This window comes from Myotis lucifugus, unplaced genomic scaffold (assembly GCF_000147115.1).
Source record: "Myotis lucifugus unplaced genomic scaffold, Myoluc2.0 scaffold_119, whole genome shotgun sequence".
Taxonomy (NCBI): domain Eukaryota; kingdom Metazoa; phylum Chordata; class Mammalia; order Chiroptera; family Vespertilionidae; genus Myotis; species Myotis lucifugus.
Window position 1 is genome coordinate 3,730,756 of NW_005871167.1, and position 11,524 is coordinate 3,742,279.

The following is an 11,524-nucleotide window of genomic DNA, read 5'->3' on the forward strand; positions in this document are numbered from 1 at the left end:
AAGTTTTTGATGGTGTCCTCGCCCTATTTGTCTCTACCCTCAGGGCTGTGTGGAGAAGATTGGGGCCTGGCTGAGGAGCAACGTGCTGGTGGTGGCTGCGGCAGCCCTGGGCATTGCCTTTGTGGAGGTGAGAGGCACCCGTGGGACTCATTCCAGGGCATCTGGAGAGTAGGGGCAGCGGGCAGGAGGTGCTCATCTGGGGAGGGGAGCCCTGGGTGTGTTTGGGCTCTTGGGTGGTTGAGGGTACCTTGCCTTTCTGACTCCTCTCACTACCCGCCCCCCCCCCCGCCCCATCTTTCTTTCTAGGTCCTGGGAATTGTCTTTGCCTGCTGCCTCGTGAAGAGTATCCAAAGTGGCTATGAAGTGATGTAGGGACTCCGGTCTCTTTAGCCCCTCATCTAGGAGAGAGGGGTAATATGCTCCACATTTTTCAATTAAACTGATTATTTTTTCAGACCAAAAAGACTGCTTGTCTTGAGTGATACTTTATCCCTTTCTCTCCTCATCCATGCTCCTGTACTCCGGGCCTTTGTTCTGTTTGCACCTCCAGGAAGGAAGGCCTGTTGTGGGGGGTGTCTGGGAATGGTTGGCTGGGCTGGCCGGGAAAGCGGGATTGGGAGGAGGCTGTGGCCCACTGCCCTCCCCATCTCCTAGTGTGCTGCTAGGCTCAGTACTGCAGTTAAACCCACAAAGGTCCTACCTGGGAGAGGCCCGCCATGACATCTACCACCGACACCTCCTTGGCCTTCTGTCCAACTCAGGGCCCAGCAACTCCCTCCCCAGCCCAGGGGCCTGGCTCCTTTCAGGGTGGTGATGAGTTGCTCTGACATCTGTGTGGCCAGTGTCATCCTTCTTGACTTAGACAATCATTTAAGTGAGTACTACCTTTTTCCAGCCTAGACGTGACCCCTCCATACTTCTTTCCCTTGCCCCCCAAGAAAAATATGAGGGCCATTCCCAAACGTTGCATTACTAGTATTACTTCATGTAGAAAAGAAAGGAGACATCCAATAGTGCCCTCCAGTGGCCATTTAGGTGCAGCTTTAAAGACCAACTAGAGACGCAGCCCTCTTGCGCCCTCCAGTGGGTGTTAGTTATTTTGCAGGCACTGACAGCACTTCACGGAGCACCTTCGTTTCTGCCCATCTACTTCTTTAAAAACACATTTATTGAGTGCCTATTTTGTGCCAGTACCAGGGTGGGGACAGGAATGAAGTTCTTGCATTTGAAGAACAATCTCTTGCTGGAAGGCTGGGTTCAGGAGACTGCCTGGGCAGGCTTGGGAAGGACCCAGGTGAGCACAGCATCCACCAGGCTGGCTGGCAGGTAGGAGGCTGGCAGCCAGAGCAGCTTGGCGTCCCAGCCTGGGCTGTAGCGGGTTCTGGGGTGGCAAGCAGTCAAGGCATGCTCCAGGCACCTGCTCACCTTGGTCAGGTCCGGGTCACAGATGAGGTTCATGACATGCTGCTGCACCTCCAGGTCTGCAGCCCAGTGCGTGGTTGGAATCAGTGTCCCTGTCCCACTGTAGCCCATCTCGCGCCCTCTTCTGGGTCCTGGGGCTTGTTGCCCAGCAGAGGTGAGAGGGATCCTTAATCCCATCCCCAGTCACGGGGAACGGGCAGGCTCCACATGGCCTGGGTGTCCTAAAGCACCCCATTCACCCTCACCCACCCCGACTGCCCTTCCTACTTCCTCCCGGTAGGTTGGTGCAGGGCTGACCTTTCTGGCACTTTCATTCCCCCCTGTATGGGCCCAGCTACTCACACTTGGTAAGGAAGGCATCCCCATAGTGTGCCTGTGTGGCTGGAGGCAGCCGTGCCCAGCAGGCCTGCAGGGCGTTCTCCAAACTCTCCAGGTTTGTCACAGAGGTTCGGAAAAAGCCAGGCTCCACGATGGAGACTCGTACTCCGAAAGGAGCCACATCCCGCCTGGAGTGGGGTAGAGGGAAGTTTTTGGGTTCTTGCCCTAATAGGGAGGGGATGTTCAGGGACATGGGTGGGAGACTGTGATGGGAAAGTTATTAAACCAGGGACAGGGGTCCTGACTAAGGGATACGCTGCTGCCCTGGGATGAGGGGCAAGTGGGGACAGAGGGAGGGAGGGAGGTTTTTTCCCTGTGTATTCTCTTCTACAACCTAGAGCAGGGGTTGGGTCTAGATAGTAAATACTTTCTGTAATGCAGGACTAAAAATTAATATTATGTAGGTACTTATATAATCATTTAAAAATGTAAAAACCTTTATTGGCTTATAGGCAGCTGGTCAGATCTGATCTGAGAACCACGGTTTGCCAACTCCAGCCCTAGAAGAACCCCATTCCCTAGCTCCCAAAACACAGGGTGGAGTCTTGAGTGCTGGGAAGGAAGGTGTAGACTAGTATTTGCTGGGAGGAAAGTGGGGATACATCCAACCACCCCGGCACAGATGCAGAAGTCCAAGTATAAAGTATGTGTTTCATGATGCCAATCGGAAAATTAAAAGATAGATGGATAGGGACAAAAGTAGAACCTGGTTGGTGTGGCTCAGTGGTTGAGTGTTGACCCATGAGTCAAGAGGTCCCCGGTTTGATTCCCAGTCAGGGCACATGCCAGTGGGGGGAGAAGGGGCGTGTGGGAGGCAGCCAATCAATGTCTCTCTCATCGATGTTTCTATCTCTCTGTCCCTCTCCCTTCCTCTCTGTAAAATAAATACACATTTTTAAAAAAGTCGATATTGAAATTACTTGCGGAGTGATGGTGACAAAGGCAGGTTTCCTTCAGAAGGTGGGTTTGGCTTGGGGGACTTGTACTTCTGCTCAGAATCCAGGCCTAGCCCTGGCCAGTGGTGGGAGCATTGTCCTGTGTGCTAAAAGGTTGCTGGTTTGATTCCCACTCAGCACATGCCTGGGTTGTGGGCTCAACCCTGGGTACGGGGTGTGCAGGAGGCAGTTGATTGATAGATGTTTCGCTCTCACATCAATGTTTCTCCTTTCCTCTTGCTCTAAAAATATAAAAAAATCTTAAAATTCAGGCCCTGCTCCCATGTCGTCCTTGTCAAGTCTTCACTGTGCTCTCATGGGACTTTGAACATTACCATCTAAAGATGAGGGGCAGGAGAACAGAATGACCAGGCTCAGTAGGCGAGCACAGTTCCAGTGGTCTTGGGTAAGTTATGTTACTCTACAGGTATTAATACCTACCATGAGAATTAATAAGAAAACATGTAAAGGTAGCTCATTGTAATAATCATCTCTTTATATAAAAGCCTAATATGCTAAGTGTTGGATCAATTGGTAGGACCAATCGACCAGTCGCTATGATGTGCACTGACCACCAGAGGGCAGATGCTCTGATCGGTAGGTTAGCTTGCTACTGGGGTCCGGCCGATTAGGACTGGGCAAGACAGGCCAGACATGCCCTGGAGCCCCCCCGCAGTCCCTCCCCAAACGGCCAACTTCCCATGGTCCCTCCCTGGCCGGCTGGCCCCCATCAGGACTGGGCAAGATGGCCCTGATCGGCCCCAATCGCCAGCCAGGCCAAGGGACCCCACCTGTGCACTAGGCCTCTAGTTATTAATAATACTAATAATGATAGCAGGCTTTTGGAGGTATTTTCTTTTTTGTTAATCCTCACCTGAGGATATTTTTCCATTGATTTTTAGAGAGTGGAAAGGAGAGGGAGAGACAGAGAGAAACATCAATGTGAGAGAGATACATCGATTGGTTGCCTCCTGCATGAACCCTGACCAGGGCCGGGGAACCTGCAACCAAGGCATGTGCCCTTGACTGGAATTGGACCTGGGACCCTTCAGTCCACGGGCCCACGCTCTATCCACTGAGCCAACCAGCTAGGGCGTGGGGCATTTTCTATGTGCCAGGTACTGGTGGGCTTTACATGTATCTCATTTCACTCCCAACACCCATGACATTGGTCTTCTCATCCTGATCTAACAGATGAGGAATAAACTGGGATAAGAAAATTAACCTATTACAGAAAATTAACCTAAGACTCACATGAGAGGCTGGGCTACGAAGTCGAGCCCTAGACTATCTCCTCTGAAGTATTCCATGTTTTAGTCATCTTTGCAGGGCAGACACTAATTCTTTTTTGAGTGGGCTGGGAGCCTGGGGCCCTGCCCCCTCACCTCAGACTGTCTGAGAAGGCCTCCAGGCCAAACTTGGAGACACAGTAGCCCCCACCATTGGCTGCCAGGCGACCTAGGACGCTGGTGATGTTGACCACCCGGCCCCGGGCCCGTTGCAGTAAAGGTAGCAGGGCAAGGGTGACCCCGATGGGACCCAGTGTGTTCACATTCAGCACCCGGTGGAAGTCATCCCTGGTCAGCCATGGTGTGGGCCCAATGACACCAGCTACACCGGCATTATTCACCAGACCGAAAAGCCCTGTGGGGGGTGGGGGGAGTCACGGAGGGTAGGGCAGGCATTCCAAGGCCCCTCCTTCCTGGGCGGCCTGAGCACTGCTCCTTCCCCTCACAGCCCCCCTGGTTCCCACTGCCCGTGTGAGTGAACACCCTACACCATGTTCCCAGCGGCTCAGCCAGACTCACCTGTTTCCCCAACATATGTTTCCACCCATTTGGCTGCCCGCTGGACGCTCTGGGGGTCGGTGACGTCCAGCAGGGTGGTGTGGAGGCGGGAGGAGGCAGCCCGCTGCAGGTCCTCTGCCCCCGAGGGGGTCAGGCAGCTGGCCAGGACTCGGAAGCCTCTCTGGTCCAGCCTCAGTGCCAGGAGCCGCCCGAAGCCAGAGTCACAGCCGGTGATGAAGACGAAGGCATTGCTGGGGGGCAGGCTCTGCCGGTCTCTGAGCAGCCACAGTGCTGCCCAGAGTAAGACTCCCAGCAGCACAGGCAGCCACATGACCGAGCCCACGTGATCTGCAGGTGGCAGCCGGGCTGGGCAGGACAACACGTGCGGTTTACTCTGGCCCTCGAGCCCTTGCCCCTAATAGCCTCCCTAGCTGGGAGTCTCCGGTCTCAGCATCTGCTTGGCAGATAAATGGCAAACTGTGCCTCCTCTAGGCAAAGCCAGGATCTGGGCAGCCCCTATGCTTGTGGGTAACAATGAAAACCAGATAAGCCCCTTCCGAGTGCAGCCTGCTGTGTGGGAGCAGCAGCTCTGGTTTGCTGTCCCCTTTTCTCTCCTGCTGAACCAGGGACACCTGAACTCTCTAAATTAAGCCGGGCCTTGTTTTAGGAAACACACACGGGCAAAGAGCCCAGCACTTCAGTCCCGGTGGCCCCTACCTTACTGTGTGATGCTGAGCATCTCACTGCGTCTCTGGACCAGTTTTCTCACCTGCCGGGTGGGACCAGCACCCACACGCCCACTGGGGAGTTGTGCAGGATCAGAAGGGAGAAGTGTGAGGAAGCACTTAAAGCTTAAAGTGTGAGTTATCAGCACGTGCAATGCCCGGCAAGTCCGCCCAGCACCCCAGCTCCCGCCCTGCTCACCTCCTCTGGGGAAAGCTGGCAGGTGCTGCACCAGATGCTTCCTCCTTTGCTCCCAGTCCTCCCGGCTCCCGCACGAGCTACAGCTGAGGCCAAAGTCCACGGCGGATGGACTGGGTGCCAGAGGTATTAAGTATATGTGGGGGGAAGGGGGGGAGGACTGAGAGGCGGAGTCAGGGAAGCGGAAGACGGTCAGCCGCGGCTTGGCACGGGCCAGGCGTGCCCAGACCCCCTTCTTGGCTACCTTTTCCAGCCGGGGTTCCTGACCACCTCTGTCGTAGACTCCCAGGAGCAGGATCTATCAAGTATGACAGCTGCCCCTGCCTGTTGGTGACCCTGAACCTGTCATTTCTCCTCCAAAGCGCTCCCATGCCCAAGAGTTAATCTCCCACTGCCAAACCGGTTTGGCTCAGTGGATAGAGCGTCGGCCTGCGGACTGAAAGGTCCCAGGTTCGATTCCGGTCAAGGGCATGTACCTGGGTTGCGGGCACATCCCCAGTGGGAGATGTGCAGGAGGCAGCTGGTCGATGTTTCTCTCTCATCGATGTTTCTAACTCTCTATCTCTCTCCCTTCCTCTCTGTAAAAAAATCAATAAAATATATTAAAAAAAAAAAAAAAAAGAGTTAATCTCCCACAAGGTCCAGACTCATGACACGGCTTAGTACCGGGCTGGGAGAGGCCATGGGCACGTGGAGAGGCAGAGCACCGGAGGCGGGACCAGGCCCGCTCCCTGCCTCATTGCTCCCCTGCAGGAAAGGGAAGTCCTAAGTCAGGATGCTTGCTGGGCAGGACCTCCTGGGACCCTCTCTGGAGAGGTGTGGGAAACTCCGGACTTCTGGTCACCCAACGGGCGGGCGCCTGCACCAGGTGCCTGTCCCTTAGGGTCTATGACCCTTCCCCTCCCACCCCCGATGCTCAGCTAGTAGCTCCTTGAAATGTATCACAGAGAAATTGAGGCTTGTGTTTTATTTGTGGCCTGCCAGCCTCCCTCCTGCCCCAAGGGGAGGTGGAGGGGGTAGGAGCGAGGTAGAGGGGGAGGGGAGAGGGGCTAGGACGGGGCTGACTGCAGTTGTCCTTTGTAGACGTATTCCAGGGCAGTGGCAATGGTGCGCATGTCCATCTCAATGCTCCGAGCCCAGTTCTCCACATCCCCGATTTCCTGGGAAGAGGAAAGGGTGGGGGTTCTCAAATCAGGGTGAGTAGAGGGTGGCTCTAGTGGATGGATGGGGGCACTTCCCACCCACCCCTACAAAGGGCTTTGCTTAGACCCACCAGCTCCCTTTACCTTTCTCTAGCCTCTCTGACACTGGGGCCATAGATGGGGTTTCTGGGGCCATAGATGGGGTTTCTGGGGCCATCCCACTTCTTCGTTAGCCCCAGGTCTGAGGTGACCCTAGCCCCAGGTCTGAGGTGACCCTACTGGAGGCAGCCAGTGGGGGCCCAGGATGCGGATGGTGATGTCGGGAGTGTGGCCCACCTTGAGTGCCTGGTTGAAGTTTTCCACCATCCCGATCCATTGGCCTGTCTGCTTGGCAAATTGGGCAGCCTGGACCTGCAGGGTCTTCACCTCATGGTCCAGCTTTCTCTGGTTCATGTAGGCCTGGGCCACACTAGAGGTTGGAGGAGGGAGGATATCAACCCACCCAACTGGTGAGAGTGGTCTCCAGGACTAACACCCCACTGCAAGAGTGGGAGGCCAGCCAGGGGTCAGGCTGGGGACAACCTTGTGACTGACCCTGCTGGGATGTGATGCAACAAGACTAGTACATGCAAATGAACCCAGCTTCTTCCGCCCACTCCCAGGATTCTCAGGAGACCCTCGCTGGGAGCTGTGTAGAAACAGACCATCTCCTACCCCGAAGAGTTCCTGAAGCTGGGTGGGGGGAGCAAGGGCTAGCCTGGTAGGGGGATATCCCTGAGTAAAGAGCTGAGAAGAAAAAGGGGGAGATGGGGGAAGCTGGGAAAATCCAGTAGCAGGGACACATCTGGCAGCAACTGGAAGCCCAGGGATCTGTGCAAGAAGTTGGGAAGGAAACTTTGGCCGCTCCCTGAACCTGGGGTCGGAGGGAGAGCAACCCCCTCCCCAGGAACTCAGGGTCAAGAGAAGATCTCCCAGGGACTGCTTCTTGGCTCAGTCTCTCTCCCAACCCTTCTCCTTCCACCCACACAAATGAATGAACACACATGCACACGTTCTCCCTTCCTTCCGCTCTGCTCTATTTTCTTTTCTCCTCAATCAAGGTGCTGGCTGCCATTACCATTACTGCCATGAGGTTGGTATCCTCAATTCTCTGCCCGCCTCCACTCCCCCTAACCCTCCTGCAATAATTGTGCGATCATTGTTCTCCCTTACTGGCTGGTGAATCTATCACTACCCACCCCAAAGCTCTAGGTCAGCTGAGAGACTCCACATCCGGTGCCCCCACCCACAGGAATCTGTGGGGGCTGGAGAGGGCAAGGGGTTGGGGGTGTGGAGAGAGTGGGAAGGACACCTGACAGGGGCCGAGATAGACGGGGCCTTTGTGTTCCTTTCCGGGGAATGAGAGGAGCCGTGGGCAGCAACACAAAACCCTTTCTAATCTGGCTTTGGCTTAGCTGCCCTCTAAACTGAAAGTGGGGGGGCCCCTAGCAAAGTTAGAAGAGAGGAAGAAGCCCGGGCCTACGTCCCAGCAGAGCCAGGAGGCGCCAATGTATGTGTGTGGGGTAAGGCCCTGTCCCTGGGGACAGCTGGCCACAGCAGGGGGCCGTGTAGGAGCTGAAACAGTAAGAGTAGGGGGCTCCATGTTTCCAGATTCCTCTGGGAGTTTCTAAAATCTGTTTTTCCTGTTGATCTCCTGCTCTCCACTATTCAACTGAATGGAGGGAGGGGCCTGGAGGGCAGGGCGGTCAGAGGCCCTGACCACAGCCTTTCTTGCCCTGATCTTCCCCAGAAATGAGTAATGAAGATGGCAGCCCCTGCCTGGCTCACTTGGGTGACTCAGTCTCTGGATTCTCAACTATTTGCCCTGGGGTGGAAGGCATCATAACTGCCTCCTTTCTTCCAATAAACGGCCTACAACCATCATCTCTGTACCCCCCCGGGTCACTCACGGTCAAGAGAATATTCTTTGCTCCTTCCCAAGTTTTTGGTTGTTATCGGCATTTTCACTTAGGACTGGAGCAGAGGGTAGTCCCTGGAGCCCGTTGGCACCGGGACAGACTTTGCAAAAAAGCCCCCGCCCCCGAGGCCCAGAAGGAAGGGCAGAGACAGCCGGGCTCTGCTGGAGCGCCTGGCAGGGGTCCTGCTCTCACCCTCACCCTCACCCTCACCAGCTGTGCCGTGTCTTTCCTGCCAGCTGCTCCCCGGGCCTGCCAGGGGGTGGGAGGTGGAGAAGGCAGTCAGCCATGGTGAAGGAGGGCACCCGCCCTCCCACCACAGTGACAGCTGGCCTGAGGGGTGCGAGGAGGTGGGCGGAGGGCATCAGGTGGTGGGCACCCCGGAGGTCACTGTGAGGAGGGAGAGAGCTGTGGGTCAGAGCTGACTCAGCCTCTCTCCTGACCGTAAGCTGGGTGGGGGAGGGAAGGATGGGCAGCACATCCCTCCCTTCAAGAGCGGCTGCCCTCGGCCTTGCCTGCGCCTAAACGCGGGGCGGGCAGCTGGTGTGGATGGGAGGGTTCGTACCCCACATTGAGGTGGTCCACCAGAGCTTCTGTCAGGCAGGTCGCTGCAGAGATGGCCTCTCGCCTCCTCTTCTCTGCGGGGAGGAGGGGGAAGGGATCGGAGTGGCGACGAGGTGTTTCTTAGGGGGGCTGCTTGAAGGCCCCCCTACTCATGACTATTCTGCTAGTTGTGGGAACATGTCAGCTGATCTCAGCGCCAGAGCTGCAAAGGACTTCCCCAAACAGAAACAGCTTTCATGTCAGAGGCGGGGAGACCGGCGCCCGGAGAGGGGAAGCGCCTTGCCCGGGGACGTCAAGGTGCAGGGGTGCAGACTCCCCGCTTCCTTGGCCTCAGGGTCGGCAACTGCGGATCCCAAGCCCGGGTTCAGCAAACAGGCGCCCACACCTACTTGGGTTGTTTCCGGCCCCCGGAGAATCCCATCTCGGGCGGGTCCCCAACACCCTCCTCCCTCCTGGAGCCCCGCCCACTCCCGGGAGGAGCGGCCGCCGGGGCCAATCGGCACAGCGCCCCCGGAGCAGGGGCGGGACTACGAGGCCGGCGGCCCAGCCGAGGGGCGTTTCCGAGGGGACACGGGCGTCGCTAAAGGGACTGGAGCCCGTTGGCGCCGGACGGACTTTCCAAAGAAGCACCACCTCCCCGTCCTCCGACGCCCGTGCCCACGAGCCCGCGGCCTTCCCTGGATCTGGGCCATTACTCGAGGTCCAGGCTCCGGGCTGAGGCTAGGCCGCGGCGGGAGAGGACGCGCAGGCAGACAGGCTGTGGGCTCACCCTGCAGCTCCTTGCGTTCGTTCTGCTTGGCCTGGTGCTCCTTCAGCAGGCGGGACAGCATGGTCACGTCGGGCTGGGGGCGGGGAGGCTGGACGCGCCGGCCCGCAGACTCCCGGAGCGGGACGCGCGGCTCTGCGGGAGGGGCCCGGGACACGTGACCGCACCGTCACGTGACGTCGGGCCCGCCCCCTTTTGAGCCAAGGTTGGCAGGTAGTGAGATCTTGGCTGGGAAGAAAGGGAATAGTCAAGAGTTGGGGGCGGGTGAGCGCTTGTCTTTATGGTGAGATCACTTTTTGGTGAATGTTGGAAGACGTTTTCTTTACCACTCACGTTGCAGAGCCAATTTTTAAAAATAAATATTTTTTTATTGATTTCAGAGAGGATGGGAGAGGGAGAGACAGGTAGAAACATCAACGATGAGAATCATTGATCAGCTTCCTCCTGCACGCCCCCCACTGGAGATCGAGCCTGCAACCCCAGGCATGTGCCCTGATCAGGAATCGAATCCTGACCTCCTGGTTCATGGGTCGATGCTAAACCATTGAGCCACACTGGCCAGGTGCAGAGCCAATTTTTTCACCTGAGGATATTTTTCCCATTGATTTTTAGAGAGAGTGGAAGAGAGAGGGAAAGACAGAGAGAAATGTCAATGTGAGAGAAACACATCTATTGGTTGCCTCCTGCATGTGCCTGACCAGGGACTGGGCGGGGGAGGAGCCTGCAAGCGAGATACATGCCCCTGACCGGAATCGAACCCAGGACCCTTCAGTTCGTAGGCCAATGCTCTATCCACTGAGCCAAACCAGCTAGGACCAGAGCCAGTTTTTAACATTTCTTTTGGATCTCAGGCTCCTGGTGTGTGTGGTGTGTGTGGAGGGGCGGGGGGTGGGGGTTGCGGGGGGAGAGGTGGATGTTGCCAGGCTGTCCATCATGGTTTGGTTGTTGGCGGAGCAGAGGCTCCCTAGGCTCATTGAAATTCTTTTCCTTTCTTGCCTTGCCCTCCTGGCAGCTCTGGCCGGTTCTCAGTTGTTCTCAGCTCCTTCCCTCTAGGAGGGACAGCTTTCCTTTCTTTTCCAGCTCTCTCTCTTCTCACCACTGCTGCGGTCCCTCAGCGCTGGGTGATCATTGCAGAGAAGCAGTATTTTGGGCACCTCAAGTGGCCTCCTAGGGAGCTTTGCTAATTGTGGCTAAGTGCAGTAATGCGCAATGCCATCCTGTCCTTCTGTGGTCAGGGAATGGGAACCCATTTCAGTCTTACCAGAAGAATAACTGCTGCTCTCACAGTAGAAAGGTAAATGACATAATACCTCTCTGAACTAAGAAAAATGCTTTCCGGGATAGCTCCAACAAGAAAAATTATAAACATCATCAACATATTCTTGCTATTGCCACAGTCTCTCTTGGTGCACCGTGTACTGACATGCTGGGTGACTTTGGGAAAATTGCTTCTCCACTCTGGATTTGTGTTCTTTTTCCTTTGTGAAATAAGGGCTAAACATTAGAATCACATGGGGAAGTTTAAAAAAATTCCCTGACCCTAGACTAATTAACTAAATCTCAGAGGAGTGGAGCCCAGACATAAGTATTTTTTTAAAAAGTTGTTCAGGTGATTCTAAAATGCATCAAAGGATGAGAATCACTAGACTAAACC

At 55.8% G+C, this 11,524-nt stretch overlaps 3 protein-coding genes across 5 annotated transcripts in view; 1 reads left to right on the top strand and 2 right to left on the bottom strand.

The window, feature by feature from the left end:
• CD63 (CD63 molecule) overlaps window positions 1–463 on the top strand; it is a 2,075-nt gene extending 1,612 nt beyond the window's left edge. Inside the window, exons 5-6 of the mRNA XM_014459994.2 lie at window positions 44–127; window positions 307–463. Coding sequence (XP_014315480.1) covers window positions 44–127; window positions 307–372 — 150 coding nt within the window. The 3' untranslated portion in view covers window positions 373–463. The remainder of the gene's footprint in view (window positions 1–43; window positions 128–306) is intronic.
• Window positions 464–667: 204 nt separating this feature from the next.
• RDH5 (retinol dehydrogenase 5) lies at window positions 668–5,815 on the bottom strand. 2 transcript variants are annotated; one of them, XM_023757991.1, is made up of 5 exons: window positions 5,447–5,815; window positions 4,544–4,976; window positions 4,121–4,379; window positions 1,765–1,928; window positions 668–1,481 (listed from the first exon to the last, which is right to left on the bottom strand). In XM_023757991.1, the coding sequence occupies exons 2-5, from the start codon at window positions 4,851–4,853 to the stop codon at window positions 1,258–1,260; spliced, it is 957 nt and encodes a 318-aa protein (XP_023613759.1). In that variant the 5' UTR covers window positions 4,854–4,976; window positions 5,447–5,815; the 3' UTR covers window positions 668–1,257. The 2 variants fall into 2 exon arrangements, with proteins under 2 accessions (XP_023613759.1, XP_023613757.1); XM_023757989.1 differs by lacking the exon at window positions 5,447–5,815 and having other exon boundaries at window positions 4,544–5,085.
• A 580-nt stretch (window positions 5,816–6,395) lies between these two features.
• BLOC1S1 (biogenesis of lysosomal organelles complex 1 subunit 1) lies at window positions 6,396–10,031 on the bottom strand. Of its 2 annotated transcripts, XM_006093685.3 has the most exons (4): window positions 9,874–10,031; window positions 9,106–9,178; window positions 6,922–7,054; window positions 6,396–6,603 (listed from the first exon to the last, which is right to left on the bottom strand). In XM_006093685.3, exons 1-4 carry the CDS (start codon window positions 9,932–9,934, stop codon window positions 6,493–6,495), a joined length of 378 nt encoding a protein of 125 aa, XP_006093747.1. In that variant the 5' UTR covers window positions 9,935–10,031; the 3' UTR covers window positions 6,396–6,492. The 2 variants fall into 2 exon arrangements, with proteins under 2 accessions (XP_006093747.1, XP_014315481.2); XM_014459995.2 differs by lacking the exons at window positions 9,106–9,178; window positions 9,874–10,031 and adding an exon at window positions 8,754–8,869.
• Between the last annotated feature and the right edge of the window lie 1,493 nt (window positions 10,032–11,524).